This window comes from Microcebus murinus, chromosome 3, assembly GCF_040939455.1.
Source record: "Microcebus murinus isolate Inina chromosome 3, M.murinus_Inina_mat1.0, whole genome shotgun sequence".
In the NCBI taxonomy this organism is placed as follows: Eukaryota; Metazoa; Chordata; class Mammalia; order Primates; family Cheirogaleidae; genus Microcebus; species Microcebus murinus.
Genome location: NC_134106.1, coordinates 92,863,598 through 92,890,720, shown reverse-complemented (window position 1 = coordinate 92,890,720; position 27,123 = coordinate 92,863,598). Strand labels below are relative to the sequence as shown.

The window sequence follows — 27,123 nt, the reverse complement described above, 5'->3', positions numbered from 1 at the left end:
TTCATAATCGAGAGGAAAGGCGGCCAGAGCGATAAGGTCTCAGGGCTGTGCAAATAGAAAAGAGAATGGTTTGCATATCAGACGTATCAGGTGTTAGGATTTGACGCAGAACTCCTGAATAATACGTTGTTGGCCTTTTGGAGAAATTAAGGGGAAGGAAATGTCATTCTCCAACTTGACACGTGATAGTGGAGAGAGATGGGAAATTGTCGTTTCCTAAGCTGTTTCCGAAAGATACTGTTGGGATCAAGGGTGACAGGGAGGTGACAAAGGAACTGGGACAGCCCAAAGCTGGCCTGACAAAGGAAGACTTGGCAACATGTGTTTTAATCAGCTTTGATTTCAAAACTACATGCCAGAGGGAAGGATGACAACTTTGCAACAGAAGTCGGCAATAGGAAGAATGTGGGCTCTGGAAGAATCCATTGGTTCAGTAGGTGTTTATGAAGCACCTGCTATTTGCTGACCACCTTTCTGGGTATGGCTCAAAAGAATTACACTCAAACCTGATTTCACTATTTTCTGGCTATTGGTCTGGGGACAAACCTCACTAAAAAACACCTGGTGGTGGCCTCTGAAAATGAGGATCATAAGTCCTGATCCATAACATTGTTATGAAGATAAAATGAGATCATTTCTGAAGGTGAGTCACTTAGATCTCTCTAAGCCTCAGGTTGCTCATCTGTAAAATGGGGATAATAGTGCCTACATTACAGAGCTACTGTGACGTTTAGATGGGGCAACTGAGCAACTGTTGCACCAGCCCCGTAAAGTAGTAGATGGCATTTTTAGGATTCTTTGTGTTGGCTCAAATGAGTTCATTTAAGAAAGAACAAACTTCAGAAGAAGCTTTGTGAGGATAAATGGGAATTTATGATTTGGGGAAGATTCTGGATCTTCAAAGCAAGCTTTTCTCATCCAAAAGTTTCCAGAAGAAAGAGTTATATGCTGACCCTCATTTCATCTGTTTTCATAGCAAATAAACATGTGTTTTAAACCAGAAATAAACTGAGTCCTTTTTCAGGACTTAGGGCACTAGGTTCTGCCTCAGTTCCTGGACTTTGCTTTCAGTGCGTGCTTGGGGAGCTTACCTTATGCTAGTGACCAAACTGATATTCACCCACACATAACAGCAATGCAGAACAGAAAGTCCTGAATGCCATAGGAGAGTTACGGGTTGCAAGAATTTTCAAAGAACCAGCAAAGAAGACTGAGCGTCCAGCCAACCAAAATCCAATGTCCAATGTGATTGGTAAAGGAGAAGCCTCACCAAGTGTCATGGCATGGTAAAAAGGGAAAGACCTCGAGCAAGGAGATAGAAGACCACAAATCCGGGCAGATTCCAAGGCAGCAGTGTGAAATCAGCCAGTCTCTTAATCTCATAAGCTTCAGTTGTTACTGCTGTAAAAATGTCCAAGAGGATTCTTGCTGTCACCATTTTGTAATTTTAGGAATGTTGTTCTATCTGCTTACTGTTTGATAAATAACTTGGGAAACTGAGACTCCATCCAAATGTAGTAGCCTAGAGTGAACTTGTGGTTGTATTTTCTTGCACTGGGTTATTTCTGCCAATTAGACCAGCTGTCTCCAATGACTATGCTCACCCCAAGCCTCTCAATGCTCCCAGAGGGTGTGAGGAACATTTTCTTTCTCAGAACTAGGCATTCAATGCCAGAAGTGGACAGGATCAGACAGATGTCAACCATAAACTGCACATACACAGATGCACACACCAAAAACAGTGAGGGCAGCAACCCCAGCTATTGGATCAATTTATTAACTAGAACAGAAACAAATTTTCAACCATCACACACAGATCTTCCATAAATGACCCAGGAACCAAGGATGCCCTGAGGGCATGGAAAACAAAAAGAAAACAATGGGATAAAACTCATGGAGGAGGACAAGGAAGAGACATTCCCAACATGGGTAACTGTAGAAAAATGTAGGAAAAATAAAAACTACAATCTGTGATCCTTCCCAAAGCTTTCAATCCTCTCTATGGGAAAATACATATGTTAGTTTTTTTCTGCTTGCCCACTAAGTGACAATTTCTGATGCTATCAAGGTGGTCAACTCTCCTTGCCACCAGGATGCCAATCTCAGGGAAGCTGACGAATAGTCAGCTCATTATAATGCAGGGTGATAGGGATATATTCACAAGCATGGGCATAAAAATTAAGAGGGGGGTAACTGATTTGGCCTGGGGGCCAAGTGTAAGGAGAGCAAAGCTAATGAGTCCCTAAATCTGTGTGACCTTGGGCCAGTTACTCAATCTCTTGTCTCCACTCCTCATCTGTATATCTGTATAGTTAATGGTGTTGGGAGAATGAAGTGAGAAAACCCATGCAAGGCACTGAGCCCAGTACCCAGTACCCAGTAAACACCAAGTACTAGCCATGAGTAGAGGTAGGGGTGATTTACTAACAAGTTTCTAAAAGAGTTTTATAATCATCGTTTTTTCCTCTCCTGCAACTTTTTCAAGAAAACCCTGATGGGTTCGAAGAATTTAAATACAGCTCTTGTTTAGTCTCTGCTGCTCTGGATTAACTAGGGTAGGCAGGAGTCATGGCACTTGTCTCTTTTCCTAGGTAGTTCCCTAACACCTGAGTTCCCGAGTAAAATTGGGCTTCATACGTAATGTCTTCAATCTCATGAGGTCCCCACACCTCTGTTCTTTGCTTATGTCCTAATTGGCTCACAGACCAGATTTCTTCACACGAACTACTTTTTTCCTCTTAAAATCCTCTCCTCTCCCACCAGGCCCTTCCCTACACCTTGCTGGTCCCAATGGCAGACAGCACAGCAAGAGTTTACCAGTTGGGCGGGCACCGGGCCTGCAGCCCACCAAACTCTTGTGTGATATCTTCCATAATGCTGGTTGAAGACCCTGCCCTCAAGTTGCTTGTAGATAGCACCTCTCCATTCTCAGGAGGGCCCAAACATTGGCCTCATGCTGCTCAAAACCCTCAACATCTTCCCAACTCACTCAGACCCAAGACCAATGTCCTCCTTATGTTGTTCATGATCCAGCTCCTCAAAACCCCTCTGAACTCACCTTCTCCCACTCTTCCCTTCATTCTCTCCACCCAACCATGCTTTTCTCCTAGAAGTTTCTCAAAGCTCTCAGGCCTTTGTTCTTGCTGTTCCCTCTACCCACAATGCTATTTCCTCTACCCACAATGCTGTTCCCTCTACCCACAATGCTATTCCCTCTGATTGGAATGTTTTCCCCAAATATCTCCCTTTCTAACTTCCTCTGAGATTTGAGTTGCCAGATAATATACAGGATGCCCAGTTAAATTTAAATAGTAATATTAGACAACTAATGAATAACTTACTGTTAATGTATTACTTTAACAAATTATTATTACCTGAAATTCAAATTTAACTGGGCATCTTGTATTTGTATTTGCTGAGTATGGCAACCTTACCAAAGATCTTTACTCAGAAGTCACCTTTTGGGTGCTTATATTAGTTTTCCATTGCTGCTAAGACAAATAACAAACTTAGTGGCTTAAAACAACACAAATGTATTACATTACAGTAGATGGGAAGTCTGAAACAGATCTCAATGGGCTAAAATCAAGGTGTTGGCAGGGTTACATTCTTCTCTGGAGGCTCAGGGTAGAATCCATTTCCTGGCTTTTTTCAGCTTCTGGAGGTCACCCACATTCCTTGGTTCATGGCCCTTTCCTCTGTTTTAAAGCCAGCAATGGCAGGCAAAGTCCTTCTCATGTTGCCATCTTTCTAATTCTACATTCTGATTCCTTCTTCCCCTTTTAAATACCTGTATTTGTCATGGTTCTCCAGATAGATGGAACCAATAGGATGGACAGATAGATAAAAACATACATACATGGATACATGGATAGGTAGATGCATAGATTCATGAGAGGTGATTTCTTAGGGGAATTGGCTCACATGATTATGAAAGCCGAGAGGTCCCAATATGGGTCCTCTACAAGCTGGAGACCCAGGGAAACTGGTGGTGTGGCTCAGTCCAAGCCCCAAAACCTTAGGACCAGGGAGTCTAGGGATGTAACTCTCAGTCCCAGGCTGAGAACCCAGGAGGCCACTGTGCAAGTCCTGGAGTCCAAAGGCCAGAGAACCTAGAGTTCCAATGTCCATGGGAAAGAGAAAAAGAGATTCCCAGCTCCAGAAAAGAGAGAGAAAGAGCTCACCTTTCCTCTGCCTTTTTTTGTTCTGTCCTGGCCTTGAGCTGGTTGGACAGTGCCCGCCCACATTGAGGGTGCATCTTCCCCACCCTCACACGCCAGTCTCTGCTGGAAACACCCTCACAGACACGCCCAGCTCTCTAGGTAGCCCTGCATCCCGCCAAGTTGACACCTCAAATTAACCATAGCAACACCCTTGTTATTATATTGGGCCCACCCGGGTAATCCAGGGTAATCTCTCCATCTCAAGGCCAATCGATTAGCAACTTTAATTCCCTGTGCTGAGTAACCTGATGTCCTAACAGATTTGAGGGATTAAGATGTGGCTGTATCTGCAGACCCATCATTCTTCCTATCTCAGCATCTTTAGCCAAGGTACCCAAATTTCCGACCCTCCCAACTCCAACATTTCCCATCTCCCTTCCCTGCTTTCTTTTTTCTTTTTGGTACTTATCACTATGTAACATAGTATAGCTTTTGTTTATTTAATTTATTTATTATCTGTTTTCTTCATTAGCATGCAGTTCCCTTAATAGCAGTGGTTTTTTTGTTTTGTTTTGTTTTCTGTTCACAGCATCTCTGCACCTAGAACAAACACAGAGCACACAGTGCACATGCAGTAAATACGCGTAGGATGAACGAATGCATGAACCATAGCCTGCGCGCCCCCCATTTTCATAAAGCGCTGCCGCCACCAACATGAATCTTGCTTTTTGCCAGGCTCACTTCTGTCTCTGAGAGACACCAGGCATCATGATGGGGTGGCCAGGGAGCGATTCAGCAGCCGAGTGCCACATTATTGGGAAATCACTCTTTTCTTTTTTGTCAGAGCAGCGCTGGAGGGCTGTTGCCTAGTAGAAGCTCCCAAGGAGGCGGGTGAGCAAGCCACATGCAGCCACACTCTGGGTGCCCAGGGCCGAGAGGGGGAAGACCATATCCCCACGCTGTCCAGCAGCCCAGAAATCCTCCCAAACAGCAGCCCTGGGGATGCTGGCTGCCCCAAAGCCCAGAATGCAGAGCTGTCTTTAACGGTCTTGTGGGTACCGCACCCGGCCAGGAGGCGGGCGTAAGCACCCGGTTAATGTTCTGGAGGGATTATAACTGCACGAACAACTTAGCCATGTTTCTTGGAAACCGTCACTGACGGCTCTCAAGGAGCATATCCAAATTCCCTTATTTGCAATATGAAGATTATAAGGCCCCATTTATAAATGTTAGTGTTTAAATGTTACCCTCCTGCAACTACACAGTCTCTCGGTTCCCCGGGAAGGATAACCAGCATGCTGCAAAAGCTGCCTGTTTCCAGCGAGGAGCGGATGGATGAGTGCACAGCGTCCCTGTGCTCGGGGTCGGTCTCCACTGCTTGGAGACTCCAAGCAGCCCATGTTTGCCTTTCAGGACTCTTGATGCTTTTGTTTTGCCAAACACATCAAAATGCTGATGTTTTTCTCATGCTCGGGAAACACGGGTGAAAGGAAAGTACTGTGTTTACCACATTTCAGTGCAGTGCATGCTGTAAGAGCATTTGTGCAGGGCTCACCATGCACACAATGCTTTTGTCTACGTCATTTGCACCTCTCAGCTCGTCTGTGAGGCAGAAATTGAGGCCTTGAGTAATCTGTCCCCGCCTGCCTGTCCCCCACAGCTCAGGCCATCAGCACCCCCCCACACACGCTCTCAGCCCAAAGCCTAGTGGTTCTCAATACGGTGCTCCTGTGCAGTTGGTCACACGTGTACTTCCTCTGCCTGAGATGTCCTCCCTACCTCTGGCTTGGGAATCTTCTCTTTCACCTGGCTGGCTCCTAATTCATCTTTGTACGTCTCAATTTAAATAGCAATTCCTCCTGGCAGCCTTTCCTAGCACCCTTTGCCATTCTTTATTACATACAGCCAATCTGGGATTCTCGTGAAGCCCCTGTCTCTCCCTCCAACAGGGAGCCACAGGGAGGGAGGCCATGTCTGCCATGTTCACCGCTGCATCCCTGGTCCTTCTCTCCTTTCCGAACACAGAAGGGCCCTTGAAATATAGTATGTGATACATGCTGGGATGATTTGCCCCAAGTTACTACAATTACTAAATGGATGAAGCAGGATCTAACCCATTTTTTGATGTCAGATCCTCTATTTGTTTTTCTGTCTTGCATCCTATTGCATTCATGTATTCAAGCAATCGTTTGTTCCATGAATATCAGACCCATTGCTTGATGATAAGTAATATTAAGGAGAAATACAATAAAATAATAAGATACAGCTCTCTAGTTGTTTACAGTCTAGAGGGGGCACTATCATAGTTTATGTGTCAACTTAGCTAGACTATAGTACTAATTGCAGTAGTCTCCCCTTTATCTTTGGTTTTGCTTCCTGTGGTTTCAGTTACCCACAGTCAACCATAGTTTAAAAATATTAAATGGAAAAGTCCAGAAATAAACTGTACATAAGTTTTAAATTGCACACCTTTCTGAGTAGCATGATGAAATCCCACGCTCTCCCTTTACATCCTGCCTGGGATATGAATCATCCCTTTGTCCAGTAGATCCACGCTGTCTACGCTACCCGGTGCCTGTTAGTCACTTGGTAGCCAGCTCGGTTACCAGATCGACCATCTCAATATCACGAAGCAAGTGTTTAAGTAACCTTCACTTTACTGGAAAATAGCTCCAACGCACCAGAATAGTGATGCCGGCAGTTCAGATCCGAAGAGAAGCTATAAACCGCTTCCTTTAGGTGAAAAGGTGAAAGTTCCCAACTTAAAGAAAAAATATCGTATGCTGAGATTTCTAAGATCTACAGTAAGAATGAATCTTCCATCTATGAAATTGTGAAGAAAGAAAAAGAAATTCTTGCTAGTTTTGCTGTAGCACCTCGAACTTCATCATAGGGAAAAATAGTATATATAGTGTTTGGTACTATTTGCCGTTTCCGACATCTACTGGGGGTCTGGCGACGTATCCCCCTTGAATAAGGGGGTACTGCTGATTTAATCAAACATTTATGTGTTGGCTGGGAATGTATTTTGTAAATGTGGTTAGCGTCTATAATCAGTTAGTTGCCTTTAAGTAAAGCGGATTACCTCGGCAAGGCAGGTGAGCGTCAGTTGAAGGTTTTGGGAGCAAAACCTGAGGTTTCCTGGAGAACAGAATATTCTGCCTCAGGATGCAGCATCATCTTCTGCCTGGGTTTCTGGCAGGAATACTGGGTTTGGTAGCCTCTACAAGCATATGAGCCAATTTTTAAAAATACATATATACATTCATACATACACACATCCTATTGGTTCTATTTCTCTAAAGAATCCTGACCAGCCTAGTGACAGGCAATCAAGAGGCAGTGTCTGAGGCCACTGAAGGTAATCCTGGCCTTCATGCTCAGTACCCTGGCTCAACAAGGACAGCAATTAGTCAATAACAATTTTTAAAATTTACCTGGAATTTGCTTGTGCCTCTTTAGGCGACAGACAGCACTCTCGGTGTTTGTTAATGATTGTGGGGTATTTCCAGGTAGATGGTTTCTCTTTCCTTTAGAAACATCTGGTTACTATGCCCTAAAACTTAGAAATGTTGGCAAAACCCATGGATGGAGTATTTGAGGCAATAGCCCAATGGCCACAACAAGATATGTATAAGGATAGGTACAATGACCAAAAGTTTAGACATCCATTGTATCATCAAATCTAATTTCCAGGTGGTGTAGGCATGTGTGTGTGTGTGTGTGTGTGTGTGTGTGTGTGTGGCGCAGGTAGATAGACCTGGCATTTCTCCCCCAGGTGTGTCAGCAAAGCAGTCAGTGGCCTCAGTGGTCACTTATTGGCGCCCTTCCTGGAAGTCTCCAAAGTGAGACCAAGGAATAGATGTTGAAATGTACCCCCTGCTCACTCCGGAAGAAAGATGGTCCCTGCCAGACCCAGTGGCAGCTGCTGCAAGAGGAAGCCTGTTCCACCACCCCAACCCTCCTCTCCCTGACCACAGAGGGACCCCCAGTCTCCAGATTTGGACGGGATAACTTTCCTGAGTGATCCATTTGCAAAACAATTGAGAAAAGTCAAAGCCTCCCCTGGTTGAATCTTCAGAGGATGTTTTGAATTTGACAACCAATCTATCTTTAATCCTATCAGGAAATAACCCCAAATCATAATCTGATGTTTTGGAATTGCATAGCTTCTAAGAGAAAGTATTTCCTTCTCTCTCTTGTTTTTCCTCTCTAAAGCAGAGTGGGTTTGGTCATGTGCATGCCTGTTACTCATTCTTATCTGCTTCTGAGTGGGGATTATTTGCTTTTTTTTGTTTTTTCTTTTAGAGTCCATATATTATCTTTTCATTATGTGTTCTTAATTAGGAGAGATTCCTTCACTCTTAGATAAGAGTTTGTTTCTTAATCACCCCCGATCCTCTGAAATCTTTCTAACTCAGATATAACCAGAGGAGTAAATTGCTGGGGTGGGGGTGCACATAAACATAACTCTGGTTTGTGGATTTCAACATTTGGTATTTATCACTGAATCCTAAAACTGAGTTATTATCAGAGACATTAGCTACTAAAATGTCTTGTACAATTGACCTGATTTCCATCCCTAGGAGCATTTTGTCTACTGACCCTAAGTCTTAGGGAGACCATGTGACTTACTTCACAAATAGTTTACCAATCTCATCACACATCAGTCATTGACCTCCTGGCTCAGTGGGACTGGGCATTCTTCCTCATAACAGTGTCCATCTTTTGAGTGCTGACTTTGCTTCAGGCGTTTGTATGAAGGGCTTACTCACTTTGTTTCAAACCATCAAAGATAAATATCATTATCCCCATTTTACAGATGAGGCAACTGAGATTCAGAGAGGCTGACATAATTGGCCAAGAATACACAGCTAACGAAGGGCAGACTTGGAGGTTTGAACTCAGTTGAATCTGGTTCCAAAGCTTGCACACCTCAAGCATCACCTGCCTTCTGTGTACAGATCAATATCATGAAGAAAGAGCAATACGAAACACAGTGAAAGCCTTTGAACCTGGTATCTTACAAGCAATTTAAGCCACTCATATTCAGAGATGTAGACAACATAGCAGTTAGGAGTTAATAGCACAATAGACAAACATGACAGATCCTCTTCTCTGCCCTTCAAATAGCTGTATTACCTTGGATACATTGTAAGAATCGCACTGTTTAATATCAGCTCTGGGTGACTTAATGGCTTTGGATATGAATTTTCCTACCTGTAAAAGTAGAGGGGAGGTGGTGAGGGTTAATGACATAATATATGTAAGATGCATACTCTGGGGACAGACATAGACTAGGCACTCCATAGCTATTATTAAGTTATGACTCAACAAATATTTGAGTATACCTAATTCTGTGTTAAATTAAAAGAAAAGTAAAACATGGTTTGCCATAGATAAGAGATGAACAAGTCTACAAGAAAGGACAATTCCCAATGCAAATATAAACACTGGGATATTTAAAGATTAATGATTAGTTCAGTAGAAGCAAAAGAGTCCCTTGCAGGCCAGGATGGTCAGAGACAGAAGTGAGATTTGAGCTAGAACTTGGGGGACCTCAACGGTTCAGACTGGTGTGACTCAAGTGTGGGCTGCAGTTGGAAGACCATGAACTCATATTGGTTCATAATAAGACAAAGAGCTTTCTCCAAAATGTGAATCAACCATGTCACAAGGCATATTGTGTAGTTCATCTGACTTTTTTTTTTTAACTTTCTCAATGAAGGAAGCAGTGAATTGAATTATGCTCTGCCTCAAGTTCATTATCCTGTCATGGAGGCATAATACGTCATTTTTCTTTATTTTGGTTTTGTTTTTTTTTTTTATTTCAGAATATTACGGGGTACAAATGTTTTGGTTACATAAATTGTTTTTGTACCATTTGAGTCAAAGTTATAAATGTGCCCATCACCCAGATAGTGTGAATGTACTCATTAGATGTGAATTTGGCATCCTCTCCTCCCCCTTCCCACCTGCTTGATTTCCAATGAATGTTATTTCCACATGTGCACATAAGTGTTGATCGATTAGTCCCAGTGTAATGGTGAGAACACGTAGTGTTGGTTTTTCCATTCTTGTGATACTGCAGCTTGTTTGCAGCCACATCCTTAGACTAGTATTGGTTTAGATTAAGTGTCAACAAGCTTTCTGTGAAGGGCAAGATTGTAAGTATTTTGGGGTTTGTAGGCTGTATGGACTCTATCCAACCACTCCACTTTGTTGTGGCACAAAAGCAGCTATAGACAATATAAATGGAGATTTAATCCACGGGTCATAGTTTGCCAAGTCCAAGTTAAAATGACTGGAAAAGAGGAGAGAAGGTCTTATAGGCAAGAAAAACAACATGAGCAAAGGTCTGAGCAGTGTGTTTACCTGGCAACACTAAACAGACCTATGTACAAAGAGGAGGAGGTTCAAGGTCAGAAGATGTCATTCAAGAAGGATAGAATTAAAGTGGTGATGGTAGACAGAGCCTAGATTGGGAGATAACCAAGTGCTTTTTTTGTAGTTCAAGGCCAATTTTGATAAGTACCACCTATTCCTAAGGTTGAGATGATGGTATGTACCAGAAGAAGGAGTACAAGTGTGTAGTTGAAGAGAATCAAATTTCTCCAGGAGAATTATCAGGTGAAAGGCAAACCAAAAGCAAAATATTGCACCATCTACATTTGCTGGGCTTCTGTTAGTATGAATCCTGAGACTGAGCTAAGATCTTGTTGTCTGGCCAGGACACACGTGTGCAGTTGTGGAAAGCGTTTTGCAGAGGAGGCAATCAGTTATTTATCAAATGGACAAATCCATCACTTCTGAGCCCACAGGACCATGCCTGATTTGTCTCCCGTTAACAAATGACTCCTTGCCATAAATCTAGCTAAGCTATCTATTTTCCATCCATCCATCCACTCATTTAGCAAGTCCCTCTTATGATTACAAAGTTTCATATCAAAGGGTCAGTGTTGGTGCCAGAGTCCCAGAAAAGGAGGTCAGAAGCATTGGGGAGCAAGCTCAGCCTAAAACACTCACTAAATGTGCAAAAGGGTATCCTCGGAGCTTTGCCAGAATGAACAATGGCTTTCTTTGGGATTCTAACTGGCCTTGGCAGGGACCACATGTTTAAGGTCTTCATATTCAAGGAGAGATCTTAGACCTTTCTGGGCTTTGCCCCTTCTATGGTGTCCTGGGATTCCTCATGGTATCCTTCACTCCAGCATCATCATCACAGCAAATTGCAAACCAAATTGCAACCCTGCAGGGTACTGCAGATGCTGCAGACGTTGCAGACATGTTGGCTGTGGCCTTTCTTTTCAGGCAAAGGGACTAGTCCAGTGGGAGCTTTGTAGCAGGTTCCATTTTGCAGATAAAATTTTTCTTCAGTATGAGAGGACCCTGTGTTATTATGCTCAGCATACATTTGAGTGGTGTGTGTGTGAGTGTGTGTGTGTAGGGTGGGGAAAGGCATATATCTTGTAGTCTGGTTAATATTTAAATAAACAGAGGATGCTACCTGGAGTCAATGGATGGAGCTGTAGAAGAGTCATCAACCTCCAGAAATTTTGTACAAAATTTGAAAGGCAGGCTGCATAGCCTTCACTAGATTCTCAAGAGGGTCTGAGACCTCAGGGAGAGTGGGAATCAGGGCTCCAAAAGGATTTGGCTAGCGACTGCTGGAACCCACTCCGCCAGCCTGCTTCCTGATTTCATTTCACAATGCCCCAGGCCTTTGCTGTTGCCAAGATGCACTGGCCTGCTGCCGGGAACACAGGCTCTTATCTGAGTTAGTTCTGCCACCTACAGCACACAGCCCAGCAACGCCACCGCCTCCCAGCAGCAGAGAGGAAGCCTCATTTGCATACATGAATAAGGGGAGGGCTGCCTTTCCAGCCTGGGAACTCTCCACTGGAAGAAAAATGGCTTTGGGGATTCTCGATTAGCATTCAGAGATGCAAGCTCCTTTGGGGGTGGGTGATGGGAAGATATTTTTACATTAAAGGGAAAGAGATAAATTTTGAGGATTAGCACCTGAAGAAAAGTGTTGCCCAAAACCCAAAGAGAGGAAAGGCACTGTAAAAAAAGAAAGAGATAATGAGCTCATGGGTTCTCACAATAAATGTAACTCTCCCATTTCGTAGCATGTTCAATGCCGATAGTCTTTTCCAGGTCCAAAGAGGTCATCTGCGCCATCTACTTTGTCATATAATGCAAATACTTGCTTCAGAAGGATTTCCTGAGACATCAGAACTTTAAATATAGAGTAGGTTTTTTTTAATATGCTTAAAGCATTTGGAAGGGAGCAGAACAGTCTTTCAGAGCAGAGATTGTTTTATTCTTATTTTTGTGTCCACAGCACCTAAGCAGAATGCCCGACACTTTGGAGGAAGCTCAATAAGCGCTTGCTGATTTAAAGTAATAGAAATGTGGCTTGTTTTGTAATCTGTGCTATGCTTGCTAGTATACAATCATGATACTACAGATTGTTGAATTCATGCCTTAGATGCATTGTCTCAAATTCTCATAGCACTACACAAGATGGGTATTGTTTTGCAGGTAAAACTGAGAACCAGCATTATTAAGTAGCTTATCCAAGGATATACATCTAATGACAGAATCAAAATCCATACCTAGACCTCTTAGCTTGTGAGCTCATGGTTGCTGCACTCCACCCTTGCATATTATTAATATATCCATTGTAAGTTCATTTACAATGAATGGGAAATGAACCAAATGGAAATAGTTTGAAAACTTGCAGTTTTTTTATTAAAAAAAATTTCCCAATCCTTAGAATTTCTATGAAAGCTTTTCTTAATATCCTTGCTTAGTAACAGATGGAAAGATCTTTTACTGATGTTGTCTGAATCTAGCAGTGGTTCTTCTTCAAGGGATAATCACTCTTAAATCTACCTGTACAGATGATTGTAGAATCTTTCACTCCATCTGGTCTTGTGAGCATCAGTGGCTCAGGGAGATAGTGAGGTAGTCTGTAAGTTACACCAACTTTGATTTCCAGCAAGAAATTCTTAACAGGAATACATACATAGAGTCTTCAACATGCTGGAATATGGAGTTCCTCGTACAGTAATCTTGCCTCTTTCGAAGGTTTTTCCTTATTGGCATTTTAGATTTCAAAAAGGACTCCAGAGCAAGCAAGAAGGTATAAGAAGATGCACAAGATTGAAGTCTCATGACTTTACAGTCTGATTTACTGGGGTTGGTTGACTTTTTCTCACATTTTACTTGTATTGTTCAGGCTTTGAAATCTTGTTATCTTCTAGGAAAACCTCAAATGGAAGGAAATTACAGTTGGCCTTTAAATGGGGTTAGTGGTTTTAGCAAATTAAGGTCATGGATATGCAAAAAGAACTGAAGAATCTTTCTAGGTGAAGATGATCTTTATTATCATGCTTAGAATTGAGAAGGAGGGAAGTGAGCATGAGAAAGTGGGAGGAAGTGAAAAGAGGATGGGGTTTAGAGCTGGAAACCAGTGAGAATTGGTGCATGTCTTGCTGTCTCCATTATCTATTCTAAAGCCCAGAAAATATGTAGGGCAGTGGACCTCGAACTCTAGTAGTGTTTATCAAAATTGCATAGCACTATAGGGATGGAAAAGTTTGATATCTTTCTTCATCTGTCATAAGGGTCACTCCTATAATAAAAGACAGGTTAACAAGAGAAAAGTATAGTATACTTATTTAATCAAAGTTTCACATAACATGGGAGCCTCCTGAGCAAAGACCCACAGATACAGGGAAAACTATCCATTTTTATGTTTCAGTTCTGTGAGGAATGGACAGTTGTGTAAAACTGTATTGGACGAAAAGGGCAGGATCTAATGCAAATAGACTGAGTGGGGAAACCCAGCAAGGCCTATCTGTTCAGATTTTTTTGGCCTCTCTGTGCAGCCTTCCTTCCTCCTGGGTGTGGGGCAGGACCCTTTCTGGAATGAGGATCTTATGGCCTACTATCAAACAAAGTAGATCAGAGAATTTCTTTATGGTCAGCTCTTACGCAGAAAGGCAGGAGAAGGTTAGAGTAATATTTTTCGGTTTATGACTGGCTTTGAGGGAGAAGGGTACTGGTTTCTATGATCTACCTTGGGGAAAAGAGATTCTAGTTTCTGCTAGCCTTGGGGGAGAATGAGGGGCGAGAGACAGAAGGGCAGGAGAAAGTCAGAGACAAATCCCTTCACTTTGGGGTATTGCTTTCTGAACCCTAACAGGGGTATGGATTTTTAAAATGCAGATTCGAGGCCCCACCTCCAAACCCAGTGAAACAGGAGGGGCAGGGCCTGGAAGTCTGCATTTTTAACAGTCAGCTCATTTGGTTCTGATGGAAGTGTTCCTTAGACCACACTTTGAGAAACAGCAGCAAAGAAAGCTCCTCCAGTTTTCTTTGCATTTGAGCCCAACCTGGGAACACAGAGATAAAAGGCATAGTCTCAGCATCAGAAGAGTTCCTGGCCTGGTGGCAAAGGCAGACTTGGAAGCACACAAAGCATGGATGGGTAGAAAGGGGTGGGTGCTCTGGAGAACTGAAGAGAGGCACCCACTCAGCCTGCACATCTGGGAAGAAGGCTTAATTGAAGAAGTAACTATGTCTTCAAGGATGAGTGGGCATTTACCGGGAAGAGGTGAGGGAGAATGCCAAGTAGAGGGAGCTCTCCCCAGGTAGAGGGAGTCAAAAAACAACATGGCCTCTAGGGATGAGCTCAAGGTGAGAGAGAGTGTAAGGAAAGAGAGTCATCAGGAAGGTCAGCTGGCGAAGCTGAAGACTGCACATCTTGTCTTTCACAACAAAGTGATGCGTTTTCCCATGGGAAGGTGAATTGCCAATATTCGTATCACTGTAATTGCAACAGCAATTAATGTGTCATTCCAAATTGTGGTCTCTGTCCTCTTAGCACTCTCAATGCAGTGATATTCTGATAAGCTTCCAACTGAGAAGGAATTCAGAAAAATCCAAGTCAGTCCTAAATGGATCTACCTTCTTGCTTCACTCATTTAATTTTTGTCATCATATGTCTTGGACCAAAGTGAGGCTGAAAAATCTAACGAAGGAGGGAACAAGGTGACTGTGTACAGAACCACAGTAAAGCTTGCTACATTGAGTGGAATATTAACACATGTTATTTATAGTATCATCATGTGTAAAGTACAAATGAGTGTATGAATAAAAATAAAATAGCCTTCATCATCTGCCTTTCTAAGAATTAGGATCAAAAAGTATCTGTAGTTACCACTCCATTCTCCAAAGTTTAAAATATGAATCTCACTGCCAGATAATCTGCATAAACTAGCATTATAAATGATAGTGTGTGGTTATACAACCAAGACTAACAGCCAGAAACCAGAGAGAAATCAGAGCATGCCAAAGGAACAGAGCTTTGTTCTTTAACCAGAAACAGTCATTTGAATTCAATATAGAGTTACATGTGTCGACCCCATATTCTATATAGAAAGTATGTGTGGGCCGGGCGTGGTGGCTCAAGCCTGTAATCCTAGCACTCTGGGAGGCCGAGGTGGGCGGATTGCTCAAGGTTAGGAGTTCGAAACCAACCTGAGCAAGAGAGAGACCCCGTCTCTACCATAAATAGAAGGAAGTTAATTGGCCAACTAATATATGTAGAAAAAATTAGCCTGGCATGGTGGCACATGCCTGTATTCCCAGCTACTCAGGAGGCTGAGGCAGGAGGACGGCTTGAGCCCAGGAGTTTGAGGTTGCTGTGAGCTAGGCTGACGCCATGGCACTCAGTCTAGCCTGGACAACAAAGTGAGACTCTGTCTCCAAAAAAAAAAAAAAAATAGAAAGTATGTATGTGTTTGTGTGTGTGAGAGAGAATCATGTTCAGCTGTAATATCCTATTATAAATGATACTAAATTAAGTGGGTATATTCATTGGTTGGTAATATTAAGTTGAAAATACTTCTTTGCCCTCATACTTCTATAAAGAAAATCAAATCGAAAGGGAAAAAAGAAAATTATCCTTAAGCTATCTAATTGATGCCAGCTGTTAGCATTATTTATTGTAATTAATATTACCAAGTAGCAAAACACCAATGTCTTTGAACTCCTTGCAGTTGTGTGTAATACTGGAGCCAATGCAGGAACTGATGTCGAGACATAAAACTTACAACCTCAGTCCCCGAGACTGCCTGAAGACCTGCTTGTTTCAGAAGTGGCAGAGGATGGTGGCACCGCCAGGTACACCCTCGTTCTTCACTCTCTTTCTAACACATTTTCAGAGGCTTCTTCTGGGGTTGAAGTGATGTGAAAAGCAAGGAAGTGATCATAAATTTACCAGAAAAAAGTACTTTATTAGGGTATTCCAATCCTTGATTTTAGACCTAAAGACACTGAAATCATGATGAGCAAATATCCTTCAAAATTATCTATAGTCCCCTTGCTTGCCTGAAACCCAGAGAAGTAAAGTGATTTGTTCAAGGTCATCAAGAAGGTCATTGGCAAAGTCAGGATCAGAGCCTGGGTTTCTCCTCTCCCAATCCAGTAGTTCTTTCAGTGGACCGGACTACTGGCTTCTCATGGCCTAATGTTTTTGGTTTTTAAGAATGATAGGAAGTATGTAAGGGAATGAAGAAAGGGAGGAGGAAGGAAAAGAAGGAAAGAGGGAGGAAGAAAGAAATAATGGAAAGAAAGAAGGAAAAAAGGAAGGAAGGATAAAGTGTGCTCTATTTTTTAAGATATATCAGAAGGTACAGAATGAACAGAATACATAAAAGATTCCATTTCCCTCACTTCCCTAGAATGCAGTTTAGATACTGTAGTCTCCTGCCGGGGTTCTGAAATTACTGCTTCAAGTCATCATTAATTGTCTCTCTATCTAATACATTTTTGCTCCCAGGCAAGTATCGAGGCTCATTGATCATAAAAGCAAATGCATCCATTCACTAAAAATTATTTTTATAAAGAGTAATTATTAACATGAGGCACATAGCTTTCTGAATCACATAATATAATGGTCACCTTCAGCTGGTAATTGGCCAGGGGGTTTATATAAAATGATAATAGCGGACTTAACAAAGGACATATAGAAAGCTGAGAAAATAAGTGTTATTTTATATAGAATAGTTGCATCCCCATCTTAAGGGAATTTTAGACTTTTAGAATATGACTTTTCAAATGTATTAAATGTGCTTAAATTGGCTTTATTTTCTCTTTCAATTTTAATAAGACTTTATGGAAAAAACACTACATTCACTTACAAATGCTTTGAGCACCTTTATTTTCTAACATATAATATAATTCATATTTTATTCATTCATTCATTTGACAATTATTTATTGAGATTCTGCTAGGCACCATGCATAGCTCTATCCACTGGGGGTATAATACTGAATGAAACTGTCAAAAGTATTGAATCTGCACAAGAACTTTGTGAGATATTTATTGTTATCCTCATTTTATATACTGAGGCCTGAGACTTAAAGTAGTAACTTGCTACAGTCCCCCCCCATAGTTAACAAATGAAGGAGGACTATGTCAGGAATTTTTTTTTATGCCTCCAAAGTCCATGATTTTACTACCACAGCCATATGGAGCCAATGAGAATAATCCAGATCATGCATTTTAGGTACATTTACCCCAAATTTTATGAACAAAGCACAGGCACAAAAAAAAAAGATAGTAGATTTACACTCTTGAGGTCAAAAGAAGAAGATGCTTGTCTGTAGTAGATCTGGATATCTGCTTGACCTTAGAATGTCTTGCTTAAGTCTTCTTCCAACTCCTTGAACTAGAGCAATTCTATTTCCTGCTTCCATCATCCTCAGAACAAGTACCCATAACTCTATGGCAGGAGATGATAAAATCTTCAATTAAAATCTTTGAGCATAAGGGACAAAATATTTATTAAAGGAAAAATGGTATATAAATAGGAACATAATTCTCATCTTCCTCATCCAAAGTCAGGAACAACATAGTGATTTTTGAAATGAGCCTTGAAGGAGGATCCTCCCCCTTGTTCATCAGAAGCAGATAGGTGTTTTAAGAAAATGTTGCAAGGTCCTCTTAGTGCCAGTATACCTGCCTAGCTTACCTGCCTAGCTTACTCACTTTCCTAGGTTACCTGCTTTCCATTAGAGTTGGATCTAAAGTAGGGTTTTAACACTTGTACCCCCATAATACACTAAAATAAAAAATAAAAATAAATAAATAAAATAAAGTAGGGTTAACAAAAAAGATTCTCTTACTCACCATATCCAAATTATTCAGTACTTCCAGGAGAAAGCTTCTGAAGCTTTCTCATTTACAAAACAAAGATTATAATAATAGTACCTACATAATAGGATTGTTATGAATAAAAAATAGTTAATATATAGAAAACATTCAGAATAGTGCCTGCATGACATAGTGCTCTACACATAATACATAAAAAAAACACCAGAGAACGAAAGTATATTCCTCACACCACGCATGGGCTCCTATATTTCCATTAATATGTTGCTTCATTCTTCAGGTCCAAAATATTTTTCTCTATTTCTGAATAGACCTTTCTTGAAGAGGTCCATCTTCCTTCAGTAATATGCTGACTATACCATACTAAGGCACCTTTTTCCAGAAATTTTGACATTATTAGCATTCATTAAACACCAGTGTCCAAACCATGGGTATTGCTACTGAACTTTTTAACATCTCTAAGCTTCACATCTATAGCTGATAGAACTGGCATTTTACTTGACAATCCTATCAAGGTCTAATAGAGGTAGGCTGCAATATGACATTTAGCCAGTAGGTGCTGCTATTGCACACTGGTTCACTAATTCGACTGTCCACCATCTCTCATACCTTGGAGGTACTCTAGGTATCCTAGGAGTTCCCCCTTTGTTACAAGGAGAAGGTAGTTTAGGGGGAAAAATCTTCCCAAATTTTCTAATAGTAATAATATTTTAAATTTAATTATGAAAATGGTACTTGTAGTTCACCTCTAAAATATATTTTAAAAATTAAAGACACAATTAGAACAATTCAATAAAAATTACTTATCTACAAAGAAAATAGTTTCACACATTTTGTGCCAAAAGTAAATCGATAACTTTCTCTTTTTATTTTTTGTAAAGTTATAAGAAACGGAAAAATTGTAAATAGTCTCCTCTTCTATTTACAAAACTCCACTCCACCAGAGGGACGGTATTCTGATGATCGCTCTGATGTTCTTGCCCTGGGACTGATCCCTCTCACGCACGACACATTACCAGGGGTCCCTATATTTCCATTAAGGTGTTGCCCCATCCTTCCCTGTTCTGTATTGCAGCAGAACCCACAAGGCAACCAACAACCAAACGGAGAAAAAGAAAAAATTCCACCAGTAGCACATCCAACAGCAGCGCTGGCACCAACGCCAACAGCACCGGCAGCAAGAAGAAGACCACGGCCGCAAACCTGAGTCTGTCCAGTCAGGTACCTGTAAGTCTCGCTTTCCTTTTAGGCCTGAAATCCTGCCTTTTGCCTGCTTCCTACTCAAGGGACCCAAATTAAACTCTCTTTTGGCTGCAAAAAAAAAAAAAAAAAATGGGGGCAGGTTGGAGGTGGGGGAGGGATGAATGGCAGGAACAAAGGTTGGGATGGGAGGGAAATGTCTGCCTTGGAAACCTTCCCCTGCAAACTGAGAATTGGAAGGGAATATTAAGAGTTGTGCTGCAAGGGGACCTGAATGAAAAAGCTGTCAGAGTCACAGACAGGAGATATGTCACTTAAGGTTTAATTAAAATATCACTTAGCAGCGTGCCTGGTGGCCCTCTCATCACCATCATCGGAGACCCCATGCTCCCCTGGAAACTAGCTCCTGGCGCTCAGTCTCCGTATTGTAACTTGACTGGGTCTTCCCCACATGGGCATCCCCTCTTATTTTAAAACTCAGGTAATTAACTTGTAGCCACTAAAAACCTAGCTCCGTGAAGCTCTGGCTTTACCCATCTCATTAGCTCAGGGGAGGAGCAGCCCCTGATTTGGTCTCAACTCTTTTGATCCACTATCCCTTTTCTTTCATTTCTGGGTCTTGGCAAAGGCCGCTTGAAAGAGGCTTGTTTGCACTCCACCGTTGACAGCTGAGGGTAGTCCCCAAATAGTGAAAACTCTGCAGGAACCTTCTTCATCTCCTATTAATTCTTCTCCAGCTCTGCCCCTTCTGCTGAACCCCTTCCTGTCCCCTGACTCCCTGACACGGTGTTTGACTATCACCTTTAAATGCCGATGTTCCTTTAAACTTCCACTCTTCCTTCTCTGCTGTCCTTGTCCCCTCACCCTGTCACCAGGTGTTTGACTGTCATTCGAATGCTAACATTTCCTTGGCACTTAATGGACACCCTCTAGATGCTGTGTTTCCAGAAGTTGCCCTATTTCTCATTACGTCCCTCAACCAGTACAATTTTACATTTTCAGTCTTTCTCACTTTTTTCCCCTCTTGGTCTGTCTTCCTCACCCTTCTTACTCTGGTCCTGTTCTATCGCTTTTAGGTAGGAGTTGGTCTTTACACAGCAATTCCCACTTACTTCCAAATGTGCCTTTCCAGTCTGCCCTCACTCACTTGTACTCACTTTCCATGAGTCAGCCCTTCTGGGCCCAAACCAGCCCATCGGTACCCTGAGAATTCCCTGGGCCACTGGGACTCCCGTCTCCCATTTCCCGCAGGTGGGAGCATTTCCATTCCATCGCATTGGAAAGAAGGGGTCATGGAGAGACCAGCCAGCCTGCTGTGGAAATTGTCATTTTAACCTTAAGGCCATTAGGAATCATAGTCCTCAGATAATGAAAATAGTCCCCAGATAGTCTTCTATTTTCTGAACTAGGCTTTATATCTGCCACCCCTAAAGGTGAAGAGGGAAAATTAAAGAAGAAAGACTGAGTCTCCTTATGAAGGTATCAAGTTATGCCCACTCCTGGTGAAATTGGAAAATGCATAGAGAAAATAGCCTGATGTAAATAAATCAACTGAAAAAGTGTATGCAAGTAACCCATTTATCCATCCAATCCTGGAGTTTAAGACACTAATATTTATCAGTTTCCTCTAACAAATGAGAAAAGTGCATTTCAAAGAATTCTGGAATTGTGACATAGCTACATATGTTTTCTGAGCTCCTAATATGTGCCCTACACTATATAGCAGGTACTAGAAGTACCAAGCTAAAAAAAAAAAAAAAAAAAAAAAAAAAAAAAAAAACACCCAGGCTCTGTCATTAAAGAGCTCACTGTCTAATCTAGGGATGGCAAAAAGGTTTGCTCTCTCCTGCCAGCTCACAGAGCACTGTATCGAGGAGGATTCTAGGGCATAGATTGGGTTTGATGGGCCATCCATTAATGATGTCTGCCACAGGTGTAGAATTTGAGTGTGATAGCCTATATGTCGTTTATTTTGACACACCTGGTCTAGTCAGAATCATTTCAGTTTCAAAGAGCACCTGGTTTTTTCCTACCCCATTATGCTCCTGTCTTCCAAACCAACAACTGTTTTTAAGTAGAGGATACCTATGTCCAGAGGGTTTTTAATGAGTTGAGACCCTTTGGACTTTGTGTAAGCAAGGCACCCTTAGGAAGGGAAAATTGAGTTTCAGTATTATCTCCACTCTTATGTAGTTAAAGATGTTTTAATTCAGCAAAACTTTCAGATGACCAAGAGAGGTAGGGAAGACAACCAGGTCAGGACAATATACAAATTCCTATGTGTCCTCGAGTTGAATGGATGTAAAATGATAAGCGTTGGATGCCTGTGGGAACCACATCTTTTAACCCTGTTTACTGAATTATCAACCCTATCCTACTGGCTAAATAGAAATACTGTCTGCAGGCACCCGCTGCCTGGTCCAAAGGCGTGTGCCAATGCGACCACATCCATGGTCTGTATAGCTGCTGTGGCAGAGATGTGTGTGTCTGGCGAGGACTAGGGTTTAATCCTTGGATTCTGCTTCTCACTCCATGAGCAGGGGCTAGGAGCGATCCCGAACTGCAGCCTCAACCCTGGGAGGGATGGAGACCTGTGTCATTCAACAGCAGTGACCCCTTCTGGCCAATTTAAGGAGAAGCATTGAGGGGCCCTGAAAGGAGTCACTTCCAGTCCTCCTCAGAGGTTGGTGGTCCTTGCACGGGGGATTAGTGAGAAGATGTGAAACGGGCAAGAGCTGGTGGCACCTCCAGGCTTCCAGCCAAGGAGCAGAAGTTGACCTTGTGGGGAGACGAGGGCACATGGGTCCCCCTCGGGTGGATCACCGTTGCCTCCCATGGGACACACAGGATAGAGATGGGAAGGAAATGCACTCTCACTGACAACGTTGGGGGGACTTTTAAAGAATGTGGGGGTGGGGGAAATGCTGCTAACACCCCCTAGAGGCATCCCAGAGTGTGCATTGTGTTTCCATTGATTTTGTGTGACGATAACCAATCAAGACAGCCAGAGAATTACTATCCTAGCCTAGAGGTTTAGAAGAACCAAGTAGAGACATGTGCATAATTTTATAAGTGGCCTCAAGCGTCCATGTGCATATGAAGCCCTTATCTTGCCATCTATCAATCATGCTCACGAGTACACGCCCACACACGCACACACACACAAATTATATATTGGCTAAGGATATTTTTATAATCAGTAAAGCAAATGTGACATCCCTCTGAAATTTAGGCTGCTTGAAAACACCTATGCCTATGCTTGGGCATCTTTTCCAGCTGCTCCTAGAACAAACATTCCCCAAACATAGTAGAAGCTTATTTCAGCTCCATTTGAAGTGATACAAGCCACTATTTTCATAGTACTTTTTTCTAATACAATGAATGCATCTGGAGTGTTGGGAACTTTCTTTCTGATATCATGCTTAAGTTGCCTGCTTCTTATTTTCCTCCTCCTCATACTGTCCCATCCTCTGTCAATGACCTTGGAGTCACAAGACTAACGCAGACCCACGCGGTTGGTCCTAGCATCTTTCTCCTGCCCCGTGACACCTTTATGCATGCGTTTTCCAAGCCCTTCAAAGTGTGCTGTACACACGTCATGAAATGACATTAACCCTCATGTCATGCTCTGGCCAATCTTGCCCTATTCTTTCCACCTACTTTTGTTCCTAATCATAAGTGCAGTCTCCTAATTGCCTGTAGCTAAGTGGCCCTTTTTATTCATCCTGAACTCCCCCAATGGGTCATACGGCAGCTGCCTGGCTAACGGAATAACGTTCGTGTCTCTGCGGTGGCCACATTCCATCTAAAACCCTGTCGTCGTTCTTGCCTGTCAGAAGGACTGTGTCTATTTTGCATCTCACCTTAAAAGTTCTCATGAGTCTCCTTCCATGTCACTGTCATTTCTGGTTCTTCTTTGCATAATCAATACGCTCTTGAAAACACACATCTGAATATCCGCCGGCACCTCTATTGCTGGGTTTACCAAGTTCACATTTTAGGCATTCACTCCATCTGGGACATTTCTCTTTAAAATCACTTTTATCCATTCACATGAGTGATTAGTCAGAAAACATAGCTATAGAAACCTATTGACTATCTCCCTTAATTCAAAGGGGTGGGGGTGGGGGAAGGGCATAAATAAATAAATAAAGCAAGGTTTTCCATTCCAAAATACACCAGGCAGTAATTAAGGGATTTGTTTAATGGGCACCTTTGAAATTCTAGAAGGGATTTGTACATCCACTGGCCCTTCTTCTGACCATAGGCAGTGTTCTATTAAGCAGCCCCAGGAGGAAAGCCTCCTCTGGGCAAAGCCTCAGTGGAAAGTATGTCTGCCCAGTTGCCAAAGTGTCTGATTAGATTAGCCTCCCTCCCAGGAGCCAAGCCCACCCTCTCCTCTCCGAAAGTATCAGGCCCAGCCCTGCTTTCTCTGGCTTCAGCGGGGGCTCATAGCAGTTGGTCGATTTCCTGAAATTACTGCACTTTTAAGTAGAGTATTGCTCAGAGCCTGCCCAAAACGATCCACCTGACAGGTGTCCTGTCCCATGTCGAGGTCACCCCTCAACCAGCCATGGTCCCCTCTGAATACAAAGCCTGGAGCTGTGCCCTGTGCCCAGATCTTTCTCCCTGTGCCTGTGCCTGTCCAGCTGTGTCCTCCCTGGTGTCCCAAGCTATAGTAGGTGGCTTACTCGTTTGCATGGAAGGACAATTTGTACTTAAAGGAGTGATTACATGGATTCTTCTCACACACTCCCATCTCTGATGACTACCAGCTTCATCAATGTAATTATAATTAGCGCTCTTCATCTTCCTTTTATGGCACCAGCTGGACAGACTGGTTCTCTTTGCTGCCCAGATGGGTGGCAGGGTTGCCAGTGTGGGGATAGGTGACAGGCACCATGAAATAACAGATGGTAAATTCAGGGCTTGTTGGCAATCAGCAGGTTTTTGCTAATGACTTAATTAGCTATGCAAATTGTCAAATCAGTGTGAACATTGTTTTTATCGGAAAACTTTACCTAAATTAATTACCATAATTAAGTAGCAGAATGTCAAGGATATTGGCTGCATAAAAGGGCCTGGCTGAGTAGAGAAAGAGAGATTCTGTCTTCAATTAAAATGTAGACCATCCTTGGGACAGAGAAAAATACCATTTGGAATGAGTCTTGTGAATATCGCAGAATTGCACCTTACTGTGTCTCTGGTCGCTGCTAGTTTCCAAAGCCACTCACAGGCCCTAAATAAAAGTGGTGGATTTTTGGAAGGATTGAAAAAGCACACAGCTGAAGGTTCCACTACCCTCTCAAAAGTCCCCGATGTCAGCAAGTTGAAAGCGTGGATTTTTTTAATTTTGAAAAATCCATTTTTTTATTTCTGCAGATTGCTAGCATTGCTCGTTCTCCGGTGTCAGGCTGCGCACTAAGGACATAAACTCGCGTGGTTGTTACACGTCAGGAGGCGATGTTTATTTCCTGTAGAAATCAAATATGCATCTCGGCCCCCCCGACACTGAGACTTGACCCCGTTGTACAGTACACGCGTGTGTCTGTCCCAGGTCCCCCAGCTCCTCCCACTGTTGTTTTAAGCTGAGCTTCTCTCTCCCAAGGTTTCCCTGTAATAATGTCAGCTGCTGTTCACAGGATGTGATGGTGGTAGGAGAGCCAACTCTGATGGGAGGTGAGTTTGGGGACGAGGACGAAAGGCTAATCACTAGATTAGAAAACACGCAGTATGATGCGGCCAACGGCATGGACGACGAGGAGGACTTCAACAATTCACCCGCCCTGGGGAACAACAGCCCGTGGAACAGTAAACCTCCCGCCACTCAAGAGACCAAATCAGAAAACCTCCCACCCCAGACTTCCCAATAAGACCACCTGCACCAGATCCACTGTCAGTAGGGGGTCACCATTGCAATTGCAGATCTTTGCTCACAGGAGAGGAAAAGAGGAGAAATAAAAAACTTTTCCATGCAAATATCTATTTCTCAACCACAATGATCTGATTTTCTTTTTCTTTCTTTTTTTTTTTTTTCCTAATTGAGAGGATGATTCCAAATAAGCTTCCATGACCCTTCCGTGGAAGCCGTCACAGGTCGTACAGATACTGGCACTGATCGTAATTAAAACGAGAGAAAAACACTAGCGCATCTCCTGGCACGCGGTCTTAACAACGTGTTTGTGTTGAGTTTCCTCTTTATGCATCAAACAAAGGCCATATTGTCCATAAATACTCAGTGCTCAGGATCTCATTAATATGCCGAACCTAACTACAAATGACTTTTTAATATTGTAAAATATTTTCTGCTTTTTGACTTGCATCTGAGAGTTTCTTGTTTCAGTAAAAAAAGAAAAGAAAAAAAATCAGCTTTGGAAAGTAATTTAAATGTACCTTTATTATTTTTCTTTTTTTTCTTCACGTTATTTCTTTCACTGGGCAACAGCTGAGGGGACCCAGCAAGGTAATTTATGGTGGAGCTGTTGGCAATTGGCTTGCGTATGAGTTGGCTCAGTTTAGCCCTCGTGCTGAAACAAGAAACGTCTTTTTGTCATCAAAGACGCCAGGGCAGATTTGTATGTAAAGAAAGACAATTGGACCCTTGAGAATTTATGCATTTGTAAAGTTGCTGTTGATCCAAATATTTTCAAGCCATGTAATCCATTAATTTTGTGGGCAGTTGAATAAATCTGAAACTTTTTTGTGTTCTTACTTGTATCTGAGTTGGCCATCCTTTCTTTTCATAGTATATTTCTTGTATGATATTTTGTAAAGCCCTCACCTGGTTCTCTTATGGGGACTTTTCTTTTTCGGGCAACTCCAGTGTATTTCTGTGAAACTTTATAAGAGAACTAATTTTTCCATCTGCATATTAATATGTTCCTCCACACATGTAAAGACACAGTGGCTCCGTGTGTTAAAAAAACAGCTGTATTTTATGTATGCTTTACTGATAAGTGTGCCAATAATAAATTGTGTTAATGACCAAAGCAGGTGAATCTGGCTTATTTGTTTGAGTACGTGTGTAGCAGGCTGCCCACAATCATGCGAAGTATTGAGCTTAGATTTATGGTCCAGACTCCAGATGGGGTAGAATCATAAACCCTGAGTGAAGCACGTTCACTGTGCGCCAGTTACCAACCTGTCTGAGTCTGGTGAGACAGAGCATATTCCTGTGCGTAAGTTACATTAAGTGGGTTTATTACTTATTACAGATAAGCAGCAAGGGACAACAGAAGCCTGGGCGATTCATTTCCTGAAGTCACTGGGTGTGCCCTACTTGCCCTGCAGCTAAGGGACCCTGAGAAGCAGCCTGCCCTGGGTTTTATGCCCTGGAGTCACGTGACAGGCTGGGCTAAAGCAGTGAAGGCCATCCTGTTTCCGGGGGTGGGTGTGGGGACACAGCTCAGGCTGTATCAACCAGTCACCTCTTAGGATGTTTCATTTCCAGCCACACCACAGTTACTCTTGAGAATGACAAGTGAGAAAGGGGAGAAGTGGGTTGGTCCAAGGCCATCAGAGAACTGTCCTGCAACATTATGCCATCTTTTATAAAGTTTGGTTTCTTTCC

General features: G+C 42.4%; 1 protein-coding gene across 8 annotated transcripts in view; it reads left to right on the top strand.

The window, feature by feature from the left end:
* The window catches only part of LDB2 (LIM domain binding 2), a 355,462-nt gene extending 328,920 nt beyond the window's left edge, over positions 1-26,542 (top strand). Inside the window, exons 6-9 of one of the 8 annotated variants that reach the window (XM_076001113.1) lie at positions 16,238-16,361; positions 19,429-19,580; positions 22,094-22,236; positions 25,196-26,542. In XM_076001113.1, the coding sequence (XP_075857228.1) occupies positions 16,238-16,361; positions 19,429-19,580; positions 22,094-22,198 (381 nt within the window). In that variant the 3' untranslated portion in view covers positions 22,199-22,236; positions 25,196-26,542. Of the gene's footprint in view, positions 1-16,237; positions 16,362-19,428; positions 19,581-22,093; positions 22,237-24,935 lie in introns of all 8 variants that reach the window. The other 7 variants (XM_076001114.1, XM_076001115.1, XM_076001111.1 and 4 more) reach the window with 7 other exon arrangements.
* The last annotated feature ends 581 nt before the right edge of the window (positions 26,543-27,123 follow it).